The following is a 22,910-nucleotide window of genomic DNA, read 5'->3' as shown; positions in this document are numbered from 1 at the left end:
ACAAATCACCATTCTCAACTACAGACTGTTAACATTGGCTTCCTGACCTTCCAGCCCATGTCCCAGCAGTCAGCTAGCTCTAAGCTAGCATCAGCCCCAGATCTGTTCTTAGGAACCCGCCTTGCCCTGGGAGGCCCACTAAGTTTCCAGTCTAATCCTCGCCATGCTAGCATCCATGACACTAGCTTCAAGCCGGATGCCATGCTAGGGGTTGGATCTCCCAGAAGGAAGCGTGGGTCTCAGAGGCGGCGTCCTCCTAAGTTTCTCAGTGTTCAACCCGAATTCAAGCCTACTCCTGTGTCGGCGGTCCGGCCGACCTCTGCTCCAAGTGTCCTGTCGGCGGTCCGGTCGACCTCTGCTCCAAGCGTCCTGTCGGAGGTCCGGCCGACCTCTGCTCCAAGCGCCCTGTCGGAGGTCCGGCCGACCTCTGCTCCAAGCGCCCTGTCGGAGGTCCGGCCGACCTCTGCTCCAAGCCTCCTGTCGGGGGTCTGGCCGACCTCCGTTCCACGCCTCCTGTCGGGGGTCTGGGCGACCTCCGTTCCACGTTTCCTGTCAGGGGTCAGGCCGACCTCCGCTTCACGTCTCCTGTCGGGGGTCTGGTCGACCTCCGCTTCACGTCTCCTGTCGGGGGTCTGGTCGACCTCCGTTCCACGTCTCCTGTCGGGGGTCAGGCCGACCTCCGCTTCACGTCTCCTGTCGGGGGTCTGGTCGACCTCCGTTCCACGTCTCCTGTCGGGGGTCTGGCCGACCTCCGTTCCACGTCTCCTGTCGGGGGTCAGGCCGACCTCCGTTCCACGTCTCCTGTCGGGGGTCAGGCCGACCTCCGTTCCACGTCTCCTGTCGGGGGTCAGGCCGACCTCCGTTCCACGTCTCCTGTCGGGGGTCAGGCCGACCTCCGTTCCACGTCTCCTGTCGGGGGTCTGGTCGACCTCCGTTCCACGTCTCCTGTCGGGGGCCTGGCCGAACCTCGTTCCACGTCTCCTATCGGGGGCCTGGCCGACCTCCGTTTCGGTAGGACCGCAACCGCCACCTCCTGTTTCGCCTGGGTTTCAGCCCAAAAACTGTGTTCCTGTGACTGCTGGGCCACAGTTCCAAGCCCCCGGGTTTTCTGGCTCTGTCTCTGCTCTGCCCCCGGGCCGTCCGCCCGAGTTCCCCGGCTCGAACTTTGCCCTGGCCCCGGGCCGCCCGCCCCAGTTCCCAGACTCTGTCCCGGTTCTGTCCCCGGGTCATCTGCCGGAGTTTCTCGGTTCGGACTCTGTCCTGCCTCCGGCCCGTCCACCTGAGTTCCCAGACTCTGTTCCGGTTCTGCCCCCGGGTCATCCACCGGAGTTTCCCGGATCTGACTCTGCCCTGCCCCCGGGTTGTCCGCCCGAGTTCCCAGACTCTGTCCTGGTTCTGCTCCCGGGTCATCCACCGGAGTTTCCCGGCTCTGTCTCTGCCCTGCCCTCAGGCCGTCCGCCCGAGTTCCCTGACTCTGTCCCGGTTTTGCCCTCGGGCCGTCCGCCTGAGATAATCGGTGCCCAATGTTCCTGGAGTCCCTCCTCCGGACCCCCCTCCGCCCACCCGGTTCTGTTTGTGGAACGTCTGGGATCCGTCCCTTGAGGGGGAGGCGATGTCATGTTCTGGCTGTGCCAGCTTATTATTTACTTTTGTGATTTTGGATTTGGTGTTTTTGTATATTTTTCCGGTGTTTCCTGTTTTATTTTGGTAGTTCACTCCTCCTGTGTCTTGTCTGGTTTTACTTCCCTCCTTTGTTTGTTTTCCCGCCTTTTGTTGATTGTCTGCCCCGCCCTGATTTGTTTCACCTGTGTGTAATCTTGTCTAGTATTTAAGTCTGTGTGTTTCCCCTCTGGCCTTGTCGGTTCGTCTTGTCTTCCCAGCCCCGTCTACCTTGTCCTCCGTGTCTCTTGTTTCCTCCGGTTCTGGTCCTAGTGTTCCTCCTGCCCGTGTTCCTAGTCTCTTCTGGTTTGTAGTTTCATGTTGTTCTCAGTTTGGTTTTTTTGGTGCGTTTCATTTGTACTTTGTGGTTTCTTTGTATTTTGTTCCCCTCCTTGTTTTTGTGGTTTTGGATCCGTTTTTTTCAGCTTAATTAAAGCTCGCTTTTATTTAAAAACTACCTGTCCTGCCAGTTACTCTGCATTTGGGTTCAATGTTCAATTCATCCTAAACGCGACAAATGGATTCCTTAGATGTTCTAGTTTCATATGATAACAGTATCATCACTCAGTGCAACAACCTCTTAAAGAGGTTAAGGGGTTAACAGATAATATGACATCATCACCACAGAGACACACACACACATTGGCTCAGTGTGTTTATACTGTAAGCTATGTCTCACCTCAGAGGGAGGAAACATTTCACCAGTAAAAAGTTACATATGAACATAAACATACTGTACCTCCAGTTTGGTTTAAGCGCTGCTTCAGGCTGTCCAAGTTGGCTCTGAAGAACAGCTGGTTATCATAACACTCCTGAGAATACCACTCCAGGTGTTGTGGCTCATCCTTTACTAGTTTCCTCACCCAGTCCTGTTTGGGTTCTGGGGTCTTGTTGTTGATGTCACAGTAACCCATCAGCACTTCATCGAGCATCGCAGCAGCTACAAACTCTGGGAAGTTTGGGACTCCAGAAGTTGCAGTAGAGAACATTTTCAGGGAGTGTTTCACTGCAAGACAAAGAAGGTTTTGAATTAGATTTTAAACATTTTTGAGGGATTGATTGATTAACCCATTTGTGCCCACAACTGAAATTTTGAATTTTGGGCTTGCCTCAGCACTAATTTGAAGACATTTTCAAAATCGGTCAAACCGTTTGGCTGAAAAGTGAGTTTTTCTTATTATACTAAATATAGTCTTTGTGCACATGGGCCTACTGTTTTTGCACTCCTTTATATTTGAGGTAAAAACAGTAGTCACGTGACCTCAGATGAGATATACAGTAGTATGATAAGAAAATGGCTGTATCTCAGAAACTACAAAGGGCACAATCAAGTATTTGGTATCTATGAACTCATACAAAGTTGAATATCAAAGATATGCACACATATGCAGTGTAAAAAGTGTTGTACTGTTAGATACTTGCCAAAAATATGTCCGTACCACTTTTCAAATCTTTTTACCGATCAGAACAAATGTGTCCTTATCATACTAAATCTAGTCTTTGGGCACAAATGGGTTAATTGGTTGTCAATTCCCCAAAAAGGAGAATTTTAAAATATGTTGAATTACTCTGAGCTACAAAACAATACGTTATAGACCCATTCTCATTACTGATAGATAGATAGATAGATAGATAGATGTGCTTAATTGATCCCAAATTGGGAAATTATTGTGTTACAGCAGCAGAGTATCCAGGCAATGCACAGGAACAGTAAATATACATATTAACACTAGAGGTAATATCTATAGTATACTCAATATAACGAATATATTAAAATACACTATAAATATACCAGACTACTACAACTAGCTTAGCAAATATAAAATTTGAACATAGAATAACAATAACATGCTATATACAACAGCAAAGTGTGTAATGCAATACTATGTATTAACAGTGTGCAAGTTACAATTTTGTTTTAAAATAAAATTAAATGAGGTATATATATATATATACCTCATTTAATTTTATTTTAAAACAAAATTGTAACTTGCACACTTTGCACCTCTATTTTCATAGAGGACCTGAGCTTGAGGAAGACACAGAGAGGGAGATTTATTATATTTATATATATTATTGTAGGCCTGTTAAAAGCAGAGATTTGCTCTTTTACAGTTGATAGAATTATTATTAAGGAAACCTAGTAAATGTGTTGGAATTGCTGTAATATATCATTTTGATTTAATTATGTCATACTACATAAACAATAATACTGGGGGATAGTATGTCCTCTCTATGATCACAGCATTTCCCACATCACAGAGGTTATGTCTCCTAGCAACAGTCAAGGTTTCCTCTATCACGTTTATGACGACGTTATTGATATATTATTGCCTAAACTAAAGCATATATACAGTTTACGTGTCGTTTTGTGACACAATGGCTAGTAGGTTTATATAAAAACTGTAAAGAAGATTCCATATCCTTTCATGCATTTTCTACCTCAGTTTATGTGGTTTGAATATCTATGCCTTAGTTTATATCCTTAATTATCGTTTTGCTAAGTGCATTTCTATTGGCTGAGTAGCCTGTCAATCAATCCTTCGTAGCAGAGGTAAATCGTCTCCTTTTTCTGTTGCTCCAGAGAGTTCCGTGACTAGTGAGCTGTAGTTGATCTACAACGTAATAAGTACTGCACAATTTGGACATTTTAGACAGTGAGAGCCTGTGTGCGTCCATTGAGATGTAAGTTTCCTTTTTGTTATTTGAAGATATAAGTCTTAAAGGTCCCATATCGTGCTCATTTTCAGGTTCATACTTGTATTTTGTGTTTCTACTAGAACATGTTCACATGCTGTAATATTAAAAAAAACGTAATTTCCCTCATACTGTCTGTTTGAATATGCCTGTATTTACCCTCTGTCAGAAACGCTCCGTTTTAGTGCATTTCAACAGAATTGCAACAGAATTGCAACAGAATTGCAACAGAATTGCAACAGAATTGCGTTGCCTGGCAACAGTTTGGGTCCATGTTTACTTCCTGTCAGCTGATGTCATTCACATACACTGCAACCAGAAATAAACTGGGACACATTTAGAATGTTTACGTTTAAAACTGTTTAATGGTCTAAATATTGTATATTTGTGACATCACAAATGGACAGAAATCCTAGCAGCTTGTTTCAAACGCACAATTTCTGTGTGTGTATTTCTCTGTATATTGAGCGCTTCCATACTTTCACAGTATTTATAAAGCACTTAAACCTGCTTTATAATATAAAAGACATGAAAATCTTACTTTTTACAATATGGTACCTTTAAGTTGTTACATGAGGGATGCATAATTGTTAACCGTGCTCGTTACAGAGTTAGCTCTGTATTTACTGTGTTTTATGTTATGCCATGCGTAGCAATGCTGTACGTAGTGTTACGGAGTGAAATGGTAATGGAAATGGTAACGACGCACTGCTCTCGTGTGTCGTTCATTGCACACAGACAAGCAGCAAGTGTAGTACGAGATAAGAGGGGCGCTGCCCAATAAAACCATGTGTTCATATAAGAGTATATAATAGAATAATATATAATAATATAATATAATAATATATAAGAGAATATAATCCATAAGAGATAGTGCATAAGAGATATTGAATGTTATTTTAATTTATTAGCTATAATATTGTTTATCCTATTATTTGACAGCACTGTGTAAGAGTATTAAGGATCACAGTATATCCTGTATATGGTAGTAATGTTAGTTATATGGTGAAATTATGTACATAATGCTGTATTCTGTAGGGCGTTGTATGTAATGATTCCCATACAATCAATATTCATTAAAGTCCTTTATTTCTACGGTTACAGAACCACACACTAACGGAAACTATACTCCCTGTCTGAAGTGTAAATGGTGCATAGTGCGTGAAGTTTACAATAAAGTTCACTGAAGACAAATCCATCTCAAGAGCATTTTGACTGATGTCCCACGGTTATTCCCCTATCCTACCAGCAAAGTAGTAACTATAATAATAATAGATTAAACTTATATAGCGCTTTTTAAAGATCTCAAAGACGCTTTACACTTTCGGGGGGAAAACGGTGAGACAAACAGAGACGAACGACAAAAACAGGCGACATACACAGGCACACTCTCATACATACACACGGACAAATGGGTAGGGGTAGGGGTAGGGGGGGCTACAAGTAAGCAGAGGAGAAAAGATGGGTCTTGAGGCGGGACTGGAATATGGTGAGGGAATCGGAGTCTCTGATGAGTTTTGGGAGGGAGTAGTAGTCAAGCGCAGGTCGCCTTGTCCGATTTATTGTGACATTATTGTAAGGTCAGTGTGACAAAGTGAAAGTGGTTCCTCAATGTCGCACTACAAAGTGACTAAATCAAACAAGTTTTGTAGCAACAAGAATAACAAGAAATAACGGTGAGAGTCACAATATGATCTTACCTGTAGATGCAACGTTACAGAAGAGGAGCAAGTTGAGCAAAATTAGTAACTTCATCTTGATTTGAGTAGAAGAGAGAGAGAGAGAGAGAGAGCTTCAGTCAGCTGACCAGCAAATATTTCGACATGGGTCAGGTTCCTGGAGGGAGGGAGTTATGACGTCCAGTTGAGGGGCTGATATTATCAACGGCTAATAAGCGAGATCAATTTTTCTGAAAGATCAAATTCTTTTGAAATGTACTCTCTTTAAAAGAATTATAATTATTATTACTATTACTATTAATACTTAATATCCACGAAAAGATATGTTGAGCAAAATGTCACAGTTTCCTTGTAGTTCGCTCTAATTTGCGGTTTTCAGTAGCTTTCACTGTCGTCTACTTAAAGTGGGACATTATAACACTTTTAGTTATGACAACTTTAAATCAAGTATTAATACATGACATAATGTTACCCAAAGTACAACATCTTTAAACAAGAACAAAAAACATTCATGACAACTCCATGTAAATAAAGTTAAAATAAAAATAAAAGTTAAAAATAAAAAATAATTTATAAAAAATATCCATTTATAACAGTGTATGTGCATCTCAATATCTTCACATTATTGTAATTGGATGTGTTTCTGTTGTTTGAGGTTTGCAGAATAATAGAGCTAGAGTAAAGTAAATACCATAATTAACAATCTATGTGCATTATTCCATTATTAATAAATCCAGCAATGAAACTGAGTATTATCCGATGATACCCAGACCTGAAAGATCATGCTGTTTTTCCCTCCTTCTTGCCTGAATTAGGTGATTTCTCTTGGATGCATTCGGTCGACTATGTCGATTTTTTTTTTAAATAGATTTAATTTTAAATCTGTTAATACAATAAACAATCAAACCTTTACATAGATAAATACATATGAAAGAAATGAAGGGACACAAAATGAAAATAAATAGATACAAAAATTAAAATAAATAAAGCAACATAAAGCATGCCAGGGTCAATATAAATAAATAAAATATAGAGTAATTTAAGTAAAAACATTATCTTAAGAGCACAGGCTCACAGTTTTACTAGCCTTTTTTTTCTTAAGTTATTGTCTTTTTATATAGTTACATTTCTGTGTGACATCACTGACATGATTGTGCATTACAGTGTTGAGATTCTATATGAATTATTACTAAAGAAGACCAGGCGGATATCCAGGACTTTAATTAAGCTACCAGCAGAGGGAGACAAACACTAGTTTTTAGGAAGCTGGTCCACAGAAGAGACTAGAGGTGATGCACAGTGTTGTCACACACCTACAGTATATCACCATTCACTTTAAGAGTCGTCCCTTTCAAAATGTTGAACTTCACCGTTCAAGTATTCAAGTATAGGATCCCCGGTTTTACTTGGCTGGCTACATTTAGAGAACATGTGAGGGTCATTCTGTCCTCCAGCAGGGAGCAGTCTGGTGATATGAAAAGTAAAAAAAAGTGTATTCAGTCTTTGTGGATAATAAAGTGAAGGTGTGAACTAACCACAGATACAGGAGGTCAGGATGATGAGCAGCAGGATGCTGCAGATCATCTTTTCCCTGTGAGAGGAGACAGAAACACAAGTTCAGTTATTACAGGTATAAGAGAGATCTACAGTCTTCATGTAGTCATTACAAAACCTGATCCTGTTTAGAATTACAACTGACTGATGTCAGATTATTGCTGATATCTATCTATCTATCTATCTATCTATATATAGATATCTATAGATCTATATATAGATCTATAGATATAGATCTATATATCTCTATAGATATATAGATCTATATCTATAGATCTATATAGATCTATAGATATAGATCTATATATTTATATAGATAGATAATTTGAAATATTTCACAGTATAATACTTACCGTTAGCAGGACGAAACCCGGAAATACAGATGGGAGAAAACAATATTAGAAAATGATTCACATTTCAGAATTTATGAAAGCAGAAAAACAAAAAACAGCACTTTTGCTTCACTATCACTTGTCAAATAAATGGATTGAGTTACCAGAAGTACCACACTAAATATGCAGGACGAGACTATCACAGGTATTTATTTGAATTCATCAGAGGAATAAAAACATCTCTGTTCCTCACTGTTATTGTTCCTCCTCCAGATGAAGAGTCCAGCGATGCAGACCGCCAGCAGCAGCAGCAGCAGTCCTACAACAACTCCAATAACAGGACCATCAGGGAACCCTGCAGGAGGAACTGGAACCAAAACAGAACATTCACACTTTGGGTTCATTCACACTGTGTGCTGTGTGGTTCTGAAAGTGTTTTCAGTGGTAATGCCTCAGTTCTGGATACATTTCAGTTTGCATGAACATTCAGGAGTGCTGTCAATCATTATTGGTCAAACAAATGTGTAGTAAATAAAAACCTCGACAAAGAGGTTCACAGCTTATCAGGCCAGTTGCTCTGACGTCACATGTCATGAAGATCTTTGACGGACTGGTTATGCAGCACCTCGAGCCCCTTGTGAGCGACTCCCTGGACCCCCTGCATTTTGCATACCAGGCAAACATCGGTGTGGATGATGCCATCATCTATCTGCTCCACAGAGCCTACGGACATCTGGAGAGGCCACACAGCACCGTAAGAATCATGTTCAATGACTTCTCCAGCGCCTTCAACATCATCCAGCCACGCCGGCTAGCTGAGAAGCTCTCAGTGATGCAGGTAGACCATGGCCTGGTGTCCTGGATTATGGACTACCTCACCAGCAGACCACATAATGTCAGACTGAAGGGCAGCCTGTCAGATGTGCTGGTGAGCAACACCGGCACCCCCCAAGGAACTGTGCTGTCACCCTTCCTGTTCACCACCTACACCTCCGACTTCCGCTTCAACTGGGGTACGTGGCACCCACAGAAGTTCTCCGATGACTCCTCCATCGTCAGCTGCATCACGGATGACAACGAGGAGGAGTACAGAGCCCTGGTGGAGAACTTCGTAGGGTGGTGTGACAACGATCACCTCCAGCTCAACATCGGAAAGACCAAGGAGCTGGTGGTGGACTTCCGCGGGGCAACAAGAGGCCCCTAACTCCCATCACCATCCGAGGGGAGGAGGTGGAGGTGGTGGACACCTACAAGTTCCTGGGAGTACACATGAACAATAAACTGGACTGGACCGACAACACCGAGGCCCTCTACAGGAAGGGACAGAGCAAACTGTTCTTCCTGAGGAGGCTCAGGTACTTCAATGTCTGCAATAGGCTGCTGCAGATGTTTTACCAGTCTGTAGTAACCAGCGTCCTCTTCTTTGCTGTGGCATGATGGGGGGGTAACACTGATCATGCTTTCAATCTATAGGCTACCACTAACACTGCTACTGCAATTACTATTATGTTCATTTTCAGGCACCTTATCAATATCATACTAATAAGAGCAATCAGAAGAACAGGCAAATAGTAGCATATAAATAAATAATGGTAAAAACAAATATAAGTATAATAATATTAGTTATGATCTGAATTCATTGAAATAATGGTGATAATACAGCAATTATTAAAAAACAATAAAACACAAAATAATCTAATAGCGTAACTTTTAATCATTGGTTTCACACATTACACTGGAAACACTGGCATTATGCCTTAAGGAGTGTCCACTGTACTTCAAAGTTTACTGAGTACCTAAATTTAGCTGGGCAAAAAGATACCATTTCATTTTAAAAATACAAATATTAATAAAAAATGTGTGATTAGTCTGTATTTCATTCCACAAAAAATATCTGAACTGTCATTTTTGTTTTGTATGATAATCTCATTAGAGTCAGGGCAGTGTAATTACATAGCTAACTTGCATCTTTATATCCTGAAATCAACTGTATTTCTTCCTGGATGATGCATCATTTTTGACTGTTGTATCAGTTTTCAACAGTTACCATAATAACGGAGGTTTATAGTACATTTATATTTAGTTTAACTTGAGTATCTCACACATCTGCAACCACCAACAGGGTTTTGATCAACAGTTGTAAACTTCAGAGATACTAACCAATTCCAAAGTTGAGCCTTTCTGGCATCAGTGCTTCAGATTCTCTAGAAATGCTGGATTGTGCAGTAAATATGTACAGTAGATATGAGCCGAAGACGCAATTATAAACAGGTTGTTAGAAAAATCTCGTTTATCAAAATAAAACCCAGTCCTCACTTCAGCTGAATTAAGCAGAGCAAAGCAAATTCAGTCACAAAAACATATGACAGAAATAAATCAGACATTTACCTCCAGCTGACATTAGGACTGTTGTCTCATGTGGTGTGTAACAGGAGATATGAGCTGAAGCTTTCTCAGGGACTCTGTCAAAAATATAAAAGTTAACATATTACAGGATCATTTATCTAGTTAGCAACACCCAAAACACCAAGCTAATGGTACACCTAATCATTTTACTAACATCTGTGTCTAAAGTCAACTCAACATTATTGTAATATCAATACAATTTGATTGCATTGAACTTGTTAGCTGCTAGTTAATCTCCATAATACGTTAGCACACCTAAAGTAACTTAAGAGAGCGTTGAATAAATAAAGTCAAGCTAAATATTGCTGAGTCAACGTTTCTGTTCCAAAACCAAAGCCAGCCATCAGTTTTATTGTTTGCAATATCAGACACATCGTCTTTAATATATACAATACGTACATATCATGTTTTAAACACAATATTATGTTCGATATGAACATCAACAAGCTAACACTAGCTTATATTGATTATCTAACAGTAACGAATGTTAGCTAGCTCTTATCTGATGTTACAGAAGCAAACGTTTTGTAAGGATGTAACGTTAACTTGAACAGTTGATAATGTGTAAAACGCTTAAAGGAAAACGTGATATGAAAGTACTAGTTTATAATCATGACTTTATAATTGATTGAATCATATCGAAGGACAGACCGGTGATCCAGGAACCGGAAGTAGTAACGTTAACGTATTTAACAGTTTTTCACCAAAAAAAACGTAACGTTAGCTTAACGTTACTCCTCGTAGATCATAAACGTTTGAATATAAAACGACTCGTTGAAATGGGTTGAGAAATGTAGACGTTATAGTGCTTTTTATCCAGAAAAACAGAGCTCCTCCGTTCACTTGTATTTGTTTACAGGTCAGTCTTGCCCTGTCCAATATGGCGCTCACGTTGACGTCTGCTCCAGGAGTCAATCAGTCAAATTCAAAGAGGCTTTATTGGCATGAATGTTCAGGTTACATTATTGCCAAAGCAAAATTACATATTAATGAATAATTACATTTCACAAGAAATAATCACAAAATAATCACAATCACAATGTACCAATACATTTTAAATATACATTCTTTTACAGATGTAGTTAATCAGAAATATATTCGGAGCTTGTAGCACCTCTTATTGTATTGTATGGCAACAGTCAACATATTTTGCAGCTAATATTGCACATTGATTTTTCTCCCCACATAAGTATGATATTTCTATCAGTATCAGTCTACATATATGTCTATGGAGGGCACTGTCAGACAGCGGACTCACTGCTGACACCAGGCGGATCCACATCCCTCCTCCCCCTTGGATTTAATCCAAGATTTTAAAGATAGTCCTAATTTGATCATGGAAACCTGGAGAGAAGAAGTATAGAACAACATTGCTCTCTGCTGTTCTGTTAAAGTGATTACTAAAAAAGAACAACTACAATGTGACAGAAGAGCAGAACTTTGAGGTGTGACATGAGAATAAAAAGAAATCCACCTTAGAGCTGCAACGATTAAGTGATTAGTTGTCAACTATAATCGATTAATCGGTTTGAGTCATTTTTGTAAGAATGAAAAAGGTCAAAATTCTCTGATTGCAGCTTCTTAAATGTGAATATTTTCTGATTTCTTTTCTCTTCTCTGACAGTAAACTGAATATCTTTTGAGTTGAGGACAAAACAAGACATTTGAAGACGTCATCTTGGGCTTCAGGAAACACTGATCGACATTTTTCACCAATTTCTGACATTTTATAGACCAAACAACTAATCGAGAAAATAATCGACAATGAAAATAATTGTTAGTTGCAGCCCTGCTGTAATCTATCTAGATCTCTCCTCACAGACTATGAATTAATAAAAAAACTACACCATTCAGGTTTTGTTGTACAAAGGTGGAAAGTAATTTATTACATTTATTTAAGTACCTAAGTACAGTTTTGAGATACATACTGTGGTTCAATCCTCGGCTGCTCCGGTCACATGTGGATGTGTCCTTGAGCAAGACACTTAACCCCAAATTGCTCCCGAAGGCATAGCCATAAAAGTTGGCACTGATAGCCTCTGCCATCAGTGGGTGAACGGGTGAGTGCTGACATGTAGTATAAAGTGCTTTGAGTGGTCGGAAGACTAGAAAAGTGCAAAATAAATGCATTTACCAATATAAAAATAAAAAATAATAATAATAATGATAATAATAGTAATGATAATAATAAAAAAAGATCTGGGGCAGCTGTGGCTCAGAGGGTAGAGCAGGTCGTCCACTACTCGGAAGGTCGGTGGTTCACTCCCCGGCTGCTCCGGGTCACATTTTGATGTGTCCTTGAGCAAGACACTTAAAGGGACTGTTTGTAACTTCTTATACGTATAAATCATTGCGGGTCGGTGTCCCATGCGCGCTCACGTGTGGCTACACTGTTCAGACGAGACTCCAACACAAACTACACGGAAGCACCAAAACAACAAAGTTGTATCTAGTGAAGCCCGTCTGTTAAACAGTGTTGGCCGCGGTCGGAAGACGCGGGGGAGACCGTAGCTTTGGTCTCCAGGGCCGTAGTCTCTGCTCCTCTGCCTGCCTGCTTGCTTACACACCGCGCTCGTTCTCGCTATTTCGCTCCACTCTCACGTGCATGCGTGCACACTACACACTGCAGAAGAGTTAGTTTAGCTCTGAGAATATCTAGTGAATGTACAGTGGACGTTTGTGCAGAAATAACTGCTGCAGCTCCTCCAGACCAACAGAGGTTTCCCGTGTCTTGTGAAGTGACGGGGCTCCGTAGAGAGAAACGTTATCATCTCCAACCAAAACTCCGGTGTCTCCCCTGTTCCCTCCGGGCCGCGGTCGGGAGGCTGAGGCAGGAAAAGCCAACACTAGGATCAGCAGTGATTCATGGAGAGACCTTCGTCTGGTCAGCTAACATTACTGCCAAGCAGCTGAAATATAGAGTGATATTGTGGTTTTAGCTGACGTGTGTCGCCTCACTGTTTTGAGCGATGCTCGTTCATGTCTATGTAGAGCGAGCACAAGCGCGAGCAACAGGACGCTGACTTTTGTTGACTTAACGGCCACAGGTGTCGCTGTTAACAAGCATTTTCTGATTCTTACAAAATAGTCCCATTAACCCCAAATTGCTCCTGAAGGCATGACCATCGGTGTGTGAATGAGTATTTAGATTAGATCCTGATGGGCAAAGTTGGCACCTTAGCAGCTTCTGCCATCAGTGTGTGAACGGGTGAATGCTGACATGTAGTGTAAAGAGCTATGAGTGGTCGGAAGCCTAGAAAAGTGCTATATAAATGCAAGTCCATCCGAACACTTCTTCCCTCCTTCAGTATGGCATCAAATCAGATGAGCAGCTCTCATTAGAGAGATTTATTAAATGAGTTTGGGTGGTTTTCTTTATCCAAATGAAGGGTAGAGAACGCCATTTGTTGTACAGATTGTAAAGTCCTCTGAGACGATAAGTTGTGGAGTTCAGCATTCTCTTCTATGTTCACTGCCCCGCTGTCAACACAAGTAGTAAATAAAGTGAAATCCTTGTCATATTGGTGTCCACATTATGCCGGACGTTTGTTTTTATGGTGAACAGGATATTAGTTGCTCGCCCACAAGGGGAAAAATATATATAATTGTATATAATGTGAAATATTTCACAGTATAATACTTACTGTTAGCAGGGCGAAACCCTGAAATACAGATGAGAGAAAACAATGTAAGAAAATGAAAGCAGAAAAAGAAAAAACAGCACTTTGTGCTTCACTATCACAGTCAAATAAATGGATTGAGTTACCAGAAGTACCACACTAAATATGCAGGACGAGACTATCACAGGTATTTATTTTAATTCATCAGAGGAATAAAAACATCTCTGTTTCTCACCGTTATTGTTCCTCCGACAGATGAAGAGTCCAGCGATGCAGACCGCCAGCAGCAGCAGCAGCAGTCCTACAACAACTCCAATAACAGGACCAGCAGGGAACCCTGCAGGAGGAACTGGAACCAAAACAGAACATTCACACTTTGGGTTCATTCACACTGTGCTGTGTGGTTCTGAAAGTGTTTTCAATGGTAATGCCTCAGTTCTGGATATGACTTTCATTTCAAATCAACATTCAGGCAGTGCTGTCAATCATTATTGGTCAAACAAATGTGTAGTAAATAAAAACCCTGACAAAGAGGTTCACAGCTTATCAGTGGTTTAAGTGGGTACAGTAAACCAGGAGTTCAAGATATGAAAGCTTTATTTAGCGCCATCTATATGTGAAAAGCCATCAAACTTGGCAGCACCTCTCAGAGTAAATGTCAGCACCGGTCCTCTAAATGTGGTTGCTGTTGCACGTTTTTAAGACTTATGGCTGGTTATGTAATACAGTGGTTCTCAAACTTTAGAATAATCAGGTTGGTGTTCGGGACCCCCCAGCCAGTCGTAAACAACTGTTTCTACACACCTCCCCCAGCTGATTTTGAGTGATTATAGTGAACGCTCTGATTAATAAATGTAGGATAAATAATATAAGGCTTTGTTTGTGTGTTTAGTTTGGTTTAGTTTGAACAGCTCGCTCCTAGGCGTTGTCCAATGTGCTCCAGGCACTGTGGATTTCTGATGCGTTTCGTGACTTTTTCTCTCCCCCCGACCCGCCGGAAATGACCCGTCAGAAACTCACCTGCATGCACACTTTGATTCTCACAAACACACTCAATAAAATCTGTTCTGAGGCAAATTATTTCGCTGGTACAGGCGATGTAATGTAAAAACCATCCCCCAGTCTAAAATACACCATCACTTGTGATTCCAGTCTTACCCCAGTTGGTCCTGATCACTGCTTTGTCCAGTCTGGTGACGATGTCGTCCACCACACCAGAGAGATGAAACACACAGTCGTATCTCCTCCAGTCTTCAGGTGCGACTGATGACAGGTTCAGCTCAACACTCATCTGGAAGGTTCCATCGTGGTTGGGGAGGATCTCTCCGAGGTCCACATCCTCATGAATCTCCTCTCCATCTTTCCTCCAGAACATCATGGCTCTGTCGGGGTAGAAACCTGTAGCGTGGCAGCTGACTGGAGAGGAGGGAGTCTTCTGGAGGAGAGACACTGAGGGACACTCTGGGGAGAGAGACAGACACAGATGAGTCTGTACTGAGACACCAGGATGTGTCAGGATATTATTTTCATTGGAATGATGAGTCCATGAACAACAGTACATCTTGCCATGTGATCCTACCTGTTCTCTGTAGAGAGCTCCTCCCATAGTGTACATACGTCTTCAGCTGGTCAGGACATGTGTTGTTGAAGTAGTTTTTGTAGTATTCTAATCTAGCTGTCTCATTATCCCATCGAAGTTTGGTGATGAAAGCCTGTGGCTTTAGAGCGGTCCATGTCAGCGTCTGCAGGTCTAATGCAAGGAAGTCTTCTCCATCATAACCGTACTGAAAAAAAACAACAACCTCTCCAGTCTCGTCGTCCCACTCACAGCCATTCATCCTCTGTAAAATGTGGGCATCTGAGAGAGACAGAGACAGAAAAAAGAGACATCTCAGTACAGCCAGCTCCTTTACCATTCTACCTTCTGTTTTAGAGGGGTGGGGTACAGGGGATGTTCAGGGGTAGATAAATAGTCAACAGTAGATGTCACATAGAAGTGGTGTACATCATCTGAAAGCTGGGAACCTGAAGATTCATTTCAGATGCAGCACTGTGTCAAGTTGTTCTAGTCATAAATCAGAATTAAAATGTATTAATAAATGGATGAATAAATTAAGATAAATAGTGAAAGTGCATAAGAGCGTAGAACATTATGATAGAAGTATATGATGGTCATCCCCATGCTCTATTATGTCTCATAAGTTGTTGCAGCATTTTTTGGTTTGATACCATTTGTTACAGATTTGTTGCTAAATTTAACCATTTTTTACCACTCTATTGATCAAAAGTATCACTAATCCCTCCAAAATACCACATTAACACACCAAGACCTTGAGGAACACCATAGAAAAAGCCATGCTGTGATTTGGTATCAAAAACGTTTGACATTTAGAGATTTCTGCAAGAATTGCATTTTTCTGCAATTCTGGAAACTGCTCAGAAACCCCCTTTTTGTCAATCTAGCTAGGAAAGCCATATATCCTCTGAATGCTCTAGGTCTCTAGTTGGTGGCTGTAAAGTTTCATGAGGCTGTGATTATCCTAGAGGTCACCACAGGTCATTTCATACAGTAAGGTCAAATTTCAGAAAATCGTCTCACTACACTGAAATGTCTACTATGGGGACTAACATCATCACACATGAATACAGTTGGACTCATTGGATCCACAAGAGTGTCAGCTTTACAGTGATACCCAATTTATATAATTCAAGACTGTTTAAGGACCCCAGTATGCAGAAATATTCAAATACACCATTTTAGAATAGGCGGAAATAACAGATTTATACTGCATTCAAAAAAACTGCATGTGATTATCATAAAGTGTGCATGTGTAAGGTCAAGGGACCCCTTTGAAAATCGCCATGGCAGTTTTTCCTTGCCAAAATTTAGCGTAACTTTGAGGTGTTATTTAGCGATCTTCCCAAGGAACATGGATTCCTTAGATGTTCTAGTTTCATATGATAACAGTATCATCACTCAGTGCAACAACCTCTTAAAGAGGTTAAGGGGTTAACAGATAATACGACATCTTCACCACAGAGACACACACACATTGGCTCAGTGTGTTTATACTGTAAGCTATGTCTCACCTCAGAGGGAGGAAACATTTCACCAGTAAAAAGTTACATATGAACATAAACATACTGTACCTCCAGTTTGGTTTTAGCGCTGCTTCAGGCTGTCCAAGTTGGCTCTGAAGAACTGCTGGCTATCAAAACACTCCTGAGAATACCACTTCAGGTCTTGTGGCTCATCCTTTAATAGTTCCCTCATCCAGTCCTGTTTGGGTTCTGGGGTCTTGTTGTTGCTGTCACAGTAACCCACCAACACTTCATCGACTATCATGGTACCCATATACTCTGGGAAGTTTGGGACTCCAGAAGTTGCAGTAAGGAAATATTTCAGGGAGTGTTTCACTGCAAGACAAAGAAGGTTTTGATTTGTGTTTTAAACATTTTTGAGGGGTTGATTGATTAACCCATTTGTGCCCACAACTCAAATTTTGAGTTTTGAACTTGCCTCAGCACAAATTTGAAGACATTTTCAAAATCGGTCAAACCGTTTGGCTGTAAAGTGAGTTTTCCTTATTAAACTAAATATAGTCTTTGGGCACATGGGCCTACTGTTTTTGCACTCCTTTATATTTGAGGTAAAAACAGTAGTCACGTGTCCTCAGATGAGATATACAGTAGTATGATAAGAAAATGGCTGTATCTCAGAAACTACAAAGGGCACAATCAAGTATTTGGTATCTATGAACTCATACAAAGTTGAATAAGATAAGATAAGATAAGATAAGATGGACCTTTATTAATCCCCGGAGGGAAATTCAGGTGTCAAAGCAGCAACATCAGCAAACAGAGTGAATCACAGGAGAGGTAAAGGTATACAAAAATTCTAAAGACAATAATAGAGATATAAAAGATACAGAGTTAATGGGTGAACATAGTGTGTACAGTCCGTCAATAAATAAATGTAGTATGTACAATAAATAAATAAATAAATAAATGTAATATGTACATATGTGCAGTCAGCAATAAAGTGGTATATAGGATGTATAGTGTAAAGTGAGTGTAAAGTGCGCCAGATAGTGCATGTTTAAATTTCTTAAAAGTCCTAATAGTTGTCATAAGGGGGTCAGCCTTGGTTGTGGAGCCTGATGGCTACCAGCATGAAGGACTGACCCAGGCGCTTTGTGTTGTGCCGAGGAGGGATGAGTCTGTGGCTGAAGGTGCTCCTCATCTTGACTAGCTCATCATGGAGGGGGTGGAAGGGGTTCTCCAGGATAGCGTCCAGCTTCCTCCTCATCCTGCCCTCTGCCACCACCTCCAGACCGTCCAGCTCAGATCCAACCACAGAGCCAGCCTTCCTCACCAGCCTGTTCAGTCTGTTGGCATCCCTTGTGTTCATGTTACCCCCCCCCAACATACCACAGCAAAAAAGAGAACACTGGCTACTACAGACTGGTAAAACATCTGCAGCAGCCTATTGCATACATTAAAAGACCTGAGCCTCCTCAGGAAGAACAGTTTGCTCTGTCCCTTCCTGTAGAGGGCCTCGTGTTATCAGTCCAGTCAAGTCTACTGTTCATATGTACTCCCAGGAACTTGTAGGTGTCCACCACCTCCACCTCCTCCCCTCGGATGGTGATGGGAGTTGGGGGCCTCGTGCTCCGCCGGAAGTCCACCACCAGCTCCTTGGTCTTTCCAATGTTGAGCTGGAGGTGATTGTTATCACACCACCCTATGAAGTTCTCCACCAGGGCTCTGTACTCCTCCTCGTTGTCATCCGTGATGCAGCTGACGATGGAGGAGTCATCGGAGAACTTCTGTAGGTGGCATGTACCCGAGTGGAAGCGAAAGTCGGAGGTGTAGGTGGTGAACAGGAAGGGAGACAGCACAGTTCCTTGGGGGGTGCCGGTGTTGCTCACCAGCACATCTGACAGGCTGCCCTTCAGTCTGACATACTGTGGTCTGCTGGTGAGGTAGTCCATAATCCAGGCCACCAGGCCATGGTCTACCTGCATCACTGAGAGCTTCTCAGCTAGCCGGAGTGGCAAGATGGTGTTGAAGGCACTGGAGAAGTCAAAGAACAATATTCTTACAGAGCTGTGCGGCCTCTCCAGGTGAGTGTAGGCTCTGTGGAGCATGTAGGTGATGGCATCATCCACACCGATGTTTTCCTGGTATGCAAACTGCAGGGGGTCCCGGAAGTCGCTCACAAGGGGCTTGAGGTGCTGCAGAACCAGTCTCTCAAAGATCTTCATGACGTGTGACGTCAGAGCAACTGGCCTGTAGTCATTGGGGGTGCTGGGGTGTCCCTTCTTGGCCACCGGGACGATGCAGGAGGTCTTCCAGAGCTGGGGAACCTTCTTCAGCCTCAGGGAGAGGCTGAAGAGGTGCTGGAACGCTGCTGCCAGCTCCCCAGCACACACCTTGAGCACCCTGGGGTTGATGTTGTCTGGTCCCCTGGCCTTGTTCACGCTGATCTTTGAGAGCTGCTTCCTCACCTGGCCCCTTGTGATGATCAGGGTGGATGTTGCAATGTCTCCAGGTGCAAAGGACATGCTGTGGATGTGCTCCTCAGGGTAGGTATGGGAGGGGGCAAGCTGCTGCTGCCTCCTGGGGATGGGTGCTGGGGGGAGGAGGAGAGGTGTGGAAGGGGGTGCTGGGGGGAGGAGGAGAGGTGTGGAAGGGGGGGGAGGAGGAGGGGAAGGAGAGGTGTGGAGGGGGGGCACTGGTGTTGGTGAGTGAGGACCCAGGCTGTCCTGCTGAGCTCATGGGGGTTGGTTGGTTGCTCATTTGCATGTTCCTAGGTCCCCTCAACACCAGGGCTCGGCTGTTTGTAGCCAGTTATCTTCCTGAACCCCCCCACACCTCCCTGGAGCTGTCGGCCTGTAGTCTCCCCTCCAGTCTGTCTTTGTAGGTGTCCTTGGCCGCCCTCAGCTCCTTCTTCAGCTCCTTCTGGACAACCTTGGCCCCCTCAATGTCCCCGGCCATGAACGCCCTCTTCTTCCTGTTCAACAGGGCTTTAATGTCCCCATTGATCCAGAGCTTGTTGTTAGGAAAGCAGCGTACCTTTTTGGTGGGTACGATGCTCTCCTCACAGAACCTGATGTAGTCTGTGATGCAGTGGGAGAGCCCATCGATGTCCTCACCGTGGACCCTGTCAAACAACTCCCAGTCTGTTGACCTGTAACACTCCCTCAGCTCCTCCTCAACTTCCCCTGACCACTGTTGAACAGTCCTGGTGGTAGCGGGCTGCCTCCTGACAACAGGCTTGTATGTTGGCACAAGCCTGATGAGGTTGTGGTCTGAACCGCCAAGGGGGGGGGAGAACAGTGGCGCTGTATGCCTCCTTAATGTTGGCATACAGCAGGTCCAGGGTCTTATTGTGTCTGGTGTTACAGGTCACATACTGGGTGAAGTTCGACAGGGCTCTGGAGACCTTCACATGGTTAAAATCACCATTTACAACGATGAATGCGCTGGGGTGCCTCGTCTGTAATCCCGCGACGGTGGAGTGGATGACGTCACTCGCCTGCACCGCCACAGCAACCGGTTGAATATAAACAGTAACTATGATGCAGTGTGAGAACTCTCGAGGCAGATAATATGGCCTCAAACTCACAGCCAACAGCTCAATGTCCGGGGTACAGATGCGCTCCTTTACGGTGATGTGTTTGGGATTACACCATCTGGAGTTCACAAAGACAGCAAGCCCTCCGCCTTTCTTCTTACCGCTCTGTTTGTCTCTGTCCGCTCGCACCACCGTGAAGCCGTCCGGTTCCACTAAGCAGTCTGGTATAATCCCCTTCAACCATGTCTCCGTAAAGCACAGCACACTGGACTCTCGGTATTCCCGTTGGTCTTTCACCAGGGCTGCTAGCTCGTCCGTCTTGTTGGCCAGAGATCTCACATTGCCCATGATCACTGAAGGCAGGACGGGTTTAAATCTCCTCCTCTCCTTCTCCCTCCTCCCCCTCACGATCACACCGGCTCTTGATCCCCGTCTGTGTGGCTGTATCTCAGCAGGTAAATCCTTTGGTGGCGCTGCTACTCGGTCCCGAAAGGCGAGGAGCGCTTCAAATGAATACACCGTCCGTTGTCCGATCATGTCCGTTTGTCAGGCTAACTAAATATAATAACTAAATAAGACGGCTGTGAAAAAGGAAACTATTTACATAAAGTGTGCAGTATACTATCACTGACAAAAACTAAGCGCAGTAGAAAGTTAAAAGTAACGAAAAAGTAGCAAAAAAGAAGACAAAGAAAGTAGAAACACGGAGAGCTACTAAGACAGGCTGCCACTGGCGTCGGCGCCTAGCAACCTCGGCATATCAAAGATATGCACACATATGCAGTGTTAAAAGTGTTGTACTGTTAGATACTTGCCAAAAATATGTCCGTACCACTTTTCAAAGCTTTTGACCGATCAGAACAAATGTGTCCTTATCATACTAAATCTAGTCTTTGGGCACAAATGGGTTAATTGGTTGTCAATTCCCCAAAAAGGAGAATTTTAAAATATGTTGAATTACACTGAGCTACAAAAGAATACGTTATAGACCCATTCTCATTACTGATAAATAGATAGATAGATAGATAGATAGATAGATATATAGATAGATAGATAGATAGATAGATAGATAGATAGATAGATAGATAGATAGATGTGCTTAATTGATCCCAAATTGGGAAATGATTGTGTTACAGCAGCAGAGTATCCAGGCAATGCACAGGAACAGTAAATATATATATTAACACTAGAGGTAATATCTATAGTATACTCAATATAAAGAATATATTAAAATACACTATAAATATACCAGACTACTACAACTAGTTTAGAAAATATAAAATTTGAACATAGAACAACAATAACATGCTATATACAACAGCAAAGTGTGTAATGCAATACTATGTATTAATGAGGTATATATATATATACCTCATTTAATTTAATTTTAAAACAAAATTGTAACTTGCACACTTTGCACCTCTATTTTCATAGAGGACCTGAGCTTGAGGAAGACACAGAGAGGGAGATTTATTATATTTATATATATATTATTGTAGGCCTGCTAAAAGCAGAGATTTGCTCTTTTACAGTTGATATAATTATTATTAAGGAAACCTAGTAAATGTGTTGGAATTGCTGTAATATATCATTTTGATTTAATTATGTCATACTACATAAACAATAATATTGGGGGACAGTATGTCCTCTCTATGATCACAGCATTTCCCACATCACAGAGGTTATGTCTCCTAGCAACAGTCAAGGTTTCCTCTATCACGTTTATGACAACGTTATTGACATATTATTGCCTAAACTAAAGCATATATACAGTTTATGTGTCGTTCTGTGACACAATGGCGTGTAGGTTCATATAAAAACTGTAAAGAAGATTCCATATCCTTTCATGCATTTTCTACCTCAATTTATGTGGTTTGAATATCTATGCCTTAGTTTATATCCTTAATTATCATTTTGCTAAGTGCATTTCTATTGGCTGAGTAGCCTGTCAATCAATCCTTCGTAGCAGAGGTAAATCGTCTCCTTTTTCTGTTGCTTCAGAGAGTTCCGTGACTAGTGAGCTGTAGTTGAGCTACAACGTAATAAGTACTGCACAGTTTGGACATTTTAGACAGTGAGAGCCTGTGTGCGTCAATTGAGATGTAAGTTTCCTTTTTGTTATTTGAAGATATAAGTCTTAAAGGTCCCATATCGTGCTCATTTTTAGATTCATACTTGTATTTTGTGTTTCTACTAGAACATGTTCACATGCTGTAATATTAAAAAAAATGTAATTTCCCTCATACTGTCTGTTTGAATATGCCTGTATTTACCCTCTGTCAGAAACGCTCCGTTTTAGTGCATTTCAACAGAATTGCAACAGAATTGCAACAGAATTGCAACAGAATTGCGTTGCCTGGCAACAGTTTGGGTCCATGTTTAC

General features: G+C 42.2%; 1 protein-coding gene across 2 annotated transcripts in view; it reads right to left on the bottom strand.

Annotated features, from left to right (window-relative positions):
• Positions 1-22,910, bottom strand: part of LOC119502699 (major histocompatibility complex class I-related gene protein-like) — a 32,234-nt gene that overhangs the window by 8,054 nt on the left and 1,270 nt on the right. The window contains exons 1-2 of one of the 2 annotated variants that reach the window (XM_037793852.1): positions 6,057-6,190; positions 2,399-2,665 (exon numbers count right to left, since the gene is read on the bottom strand). In XM_037793852.1, coding sequence (XP_037649780.1) covers positions 2,399-2,665; positions 6,057-6,111 — 322 coding nt within the window. In that variant the 5' untranslated portion in view covers positions 6,112-6,190. Of the gene's footprint in view, positions 1-2,398; positions 2,666-6,056; positions 6,191-22,910 lie in introns of those variants that run through there. The other variant, XM_037793851.1, reaches the window with a different exon arrangement.

This window comes from Sebastes umbrosus, chromosome 15 (genome assembly GCF_015220745.1).
Source record: "Sebastes umbrosus isolate fSebUmb1 chromosome 15, fSebUmb1.pri, whole genome shotgun sequence".
NCBI classification, from domain to species: Eukaryota; Metazoa; Chordata; class Actinopteri; order Perciformes; family Sebastidae; genus Sebastes; species Sebastes umbrosus.
The sequence above is the reverse complement of the archived record's forward strand: the minus strand, read 5'-3'. Positions and strand labels throughout refer to the sequence as shown.